We start from the raw sequence: 2,689 nt of genomic DNA, 5'->3' as shown, positions 1-2,689 counted from the left end.
TAGAAGCTCCAACAGAAAGCAACTCTGCTCATAGACTCTATTATACAGACGGCATTCATTGTTTGGATCATTCCTACTATTGCATTTTATAAGCATCAAGATTTTTTTTGAATCTTTTTTTTTAATAAAAAACTGCACTTTGACTCACTTTTCTTTGAATATCCACACATTTCAATTTTATTTAGTTTATTTCTATAGCTCCAATTCACATCATGTCATCTCAGGTCACTTTCCAGTTCACCAGATCATCCAGTCAGATTGATTCAAAGTTTTCTATCTAAGAAAAACCAGCTGATTGCATCGACTCATTGACTCTTCAGCAATCCCTCACACTAAGCATGCTTATAGCGACAGTGGAGAGGAAAAACTCCCTTTGAACAGGAAGAAACCTCCAGCAGAACCAGGCTCAGTGTGAGCGGCCATCTGCTGAGGCCCACTGGGGTTCAAGGAGACAGAAGCAGACACGGTGGCATAGTTTAAGCTTTAACTGGTTTTAAGTTCTGTATAAAATCTTCTTTAAGGCACCATTTGCTATCCAGTTATTTATCAATTATTTCAAAAAGTAATAGACAGATTAATCAATAAGCAAAATAATCGTTAGTTGCAGCTAGTGATGGGTCCAGCAATGCCGATGCATGCGTGGATCCCAAAGAGCAAAACACTGTATCGGTGAGCGTGTCATGTGACCGATACAGGAGTTGTTTCTAACTGATTGACTGACTAAACTGTGTTTCTGTCAACATGATGCATCTGCTTAAAGAAGTGTCTCATTTTCTGCGTATTATCATTAAAATTATCAAGAATTTTGAAGCAGCCTAAAAGGAACATAAACGTTTCAGCCGTTGCGTTTTTATTTTAATTTTCTCGTTGTGTCATCCTGTTCCGCTCAGTTATCACCTAACTTAACTGAATTAAAGTTCATTTCAAATCGACTCTTAGTTTATTTACTGTTTTTACTGTACTTTTTGTTTTAAAAATATGATTTAAATCCTAGTCAACAAGAATACTCATTCACATGTTCCCCTAAATTTTCACAATATATGTTTACATTATTTATTTGCTGCATCTAAAATATCAAGGATTTTTTAAAATTTAAACTTAAATATGAAATAATACAATATAACCTACAATAACTTAAATTGTGTCTTTGTCAGGTCAGTAAATAAATTTAGTTTAGTCTGTCAAATAAGCCCGCCTGTAGTGTCTCTAAAGGTCCAGCAGGTGTCAGTATTCTGTGAGACGATATCAATGCAGCATCAGTTTGGCTTCAAGATCCCATCACTAGTTGCAGCCATAATCATATACCCTGTTTACCCTAATTGTGGTTCTAATTTGTGTCAGGAGGTTTTTAGGAAATGGGGAAGATTGGTCACCTGATCAATCAATTAAAAATTATACACCACCTGCTCATGGATGTTGTTTTAAGTATTTACCTATAGTGCAGTGAGTAGCTGATAAGATTTTGGTTTCAAAGTATTTCAAAACTTTTGCAAATTATTCCCTGTGTGAGTTAGAAGTAGATATTGGCAGATGCCTCCTTTTCATATCAGGAAAAAGTTTCCACCAAATGAATAAAACTGTACTGGTGTGCTGTGGAGAAAATGAGCAGCAGCAACTGAACTCGTCTCCTATCGTCTCTCTTACAGGAGTCCTACCCCTCAACACCCCCGATATGGTTTGTTGACTCCGATGATCCCAGCCTGGCTGAAGTTTTGGAGCGCTTGGAGGATGTCAGAAAAGGCAGCACCTTGGTACGTCGATTAACCAAGGATCCTCCTCAGAGGAGAAAATCTCTATTTTTATTTTATTTTCATTGCATATTTGCAACCTGCTTTGAACCACTAAGCTCATGGCTTAACACTAGAACTCCCAAGGCCGTCATTTTGACATCTCTGAGAAGGGAAAGAACTTTATTTACATTAATCCTATGCTGCTCATACTCGCTGACTTTTTCTTTTTCTGTATTTCCCTCATTTTCACCTAGTTTTTTATTAAAATAAAAATGTAAAATGATAAATATGGTTATTTTATCTCAATCTGATCTTGATGGCTGTATCAGCTGCATTGTAAATTCTTTCGTCGGTTAGTTGACGTTCGGTACCGTTAGCTTTTTGAATGATACGGAAAAATGGCTTTCAGAAAAAAATCAGACAGCAAAACAGGCTTTAGAAATGCTTCGAAATATTGATGATAGCGATTCGGGTGGAGAGGGAGAGCGATGAGGAGCACTGGGTGGGAAGCAGCTCAGATTCTGACATGATTATCCCCCACCCCCGGCAAAACGCAGACATATCAGTCAGACAATAGTGAAGCGGTTTTGGATTGCACTGCCCACACCTCAGCCGGTCCACTCAGCGGCCCAGAAGCCAAACCAGAGCCCGTGTTCTGCTATAATAGCTCAAAGGTTTGCATTGATGTGTCTGATCAGATGGTTATAAAGTATTCTGTAAAACAGGGGTGACCAATTAAAAAAATCAGCGGAGTCCGAATAAATAAAATCATCAACCCATGAAGGTCCGGAAACATCTTTTATTATAATCTGTCACTTTAAACAGAATTTAACACTGGAATAAAATGAGGTGTTTATGGATCCATGATTTACAGTGAATGTTTAAATAAAAAAAAAATAAAAAAAGAAAATGTTTCCATTTTAAAATCTAAAATGTTTTTGGAAGTAGAGATCAACAAT

General features: G+C 37.1%; 1 protein-coding gene across 1 annotated transcript in view; it reads left to right on the top strand.

The window, feature by feature from the left end:
- The window catches only part of LOC107096719 (ubiquitin-conjugating enzyme E2 Q2-like), a 23,112-nt gene that overhangs the window by 6,562 nt on the left and 13,861 nt on the right, over positions 1-2,689 (top strand). The window contains exon 2 of the mRNA XM_015393498.1: positions 1,647-1,877. Within this exon, the coding sequence (XP_015248984.1) occupies positions 1,647-1,877 (231 nt within the window). The remainder of the gene's footprint in view (positions 1-1,646; positions 1,878-2,689) is intronic.

This window comes from Cyprinodon variegatus, unplaced genomic scaffold, assembly GCF_000732505.1.
Source record: "Cyprinodon variegatus isolate N-32 unplaced genomic scaffold, C_variegatus-1.0 Scaffold645, whole genome shotgun sequence".
Taxonomy (NCBI): Eukaryota; Metazoa; Chordata; class Actinopteri; order Cyprinodontiformes; family Cyprinodontidae; genus Cyprinodon; species Cyprinodon variegatus.
Note: the sequence above shows the minus strand (reverse complement) of the source record. Positions and strands in the feature narration are given on the sequence as shown.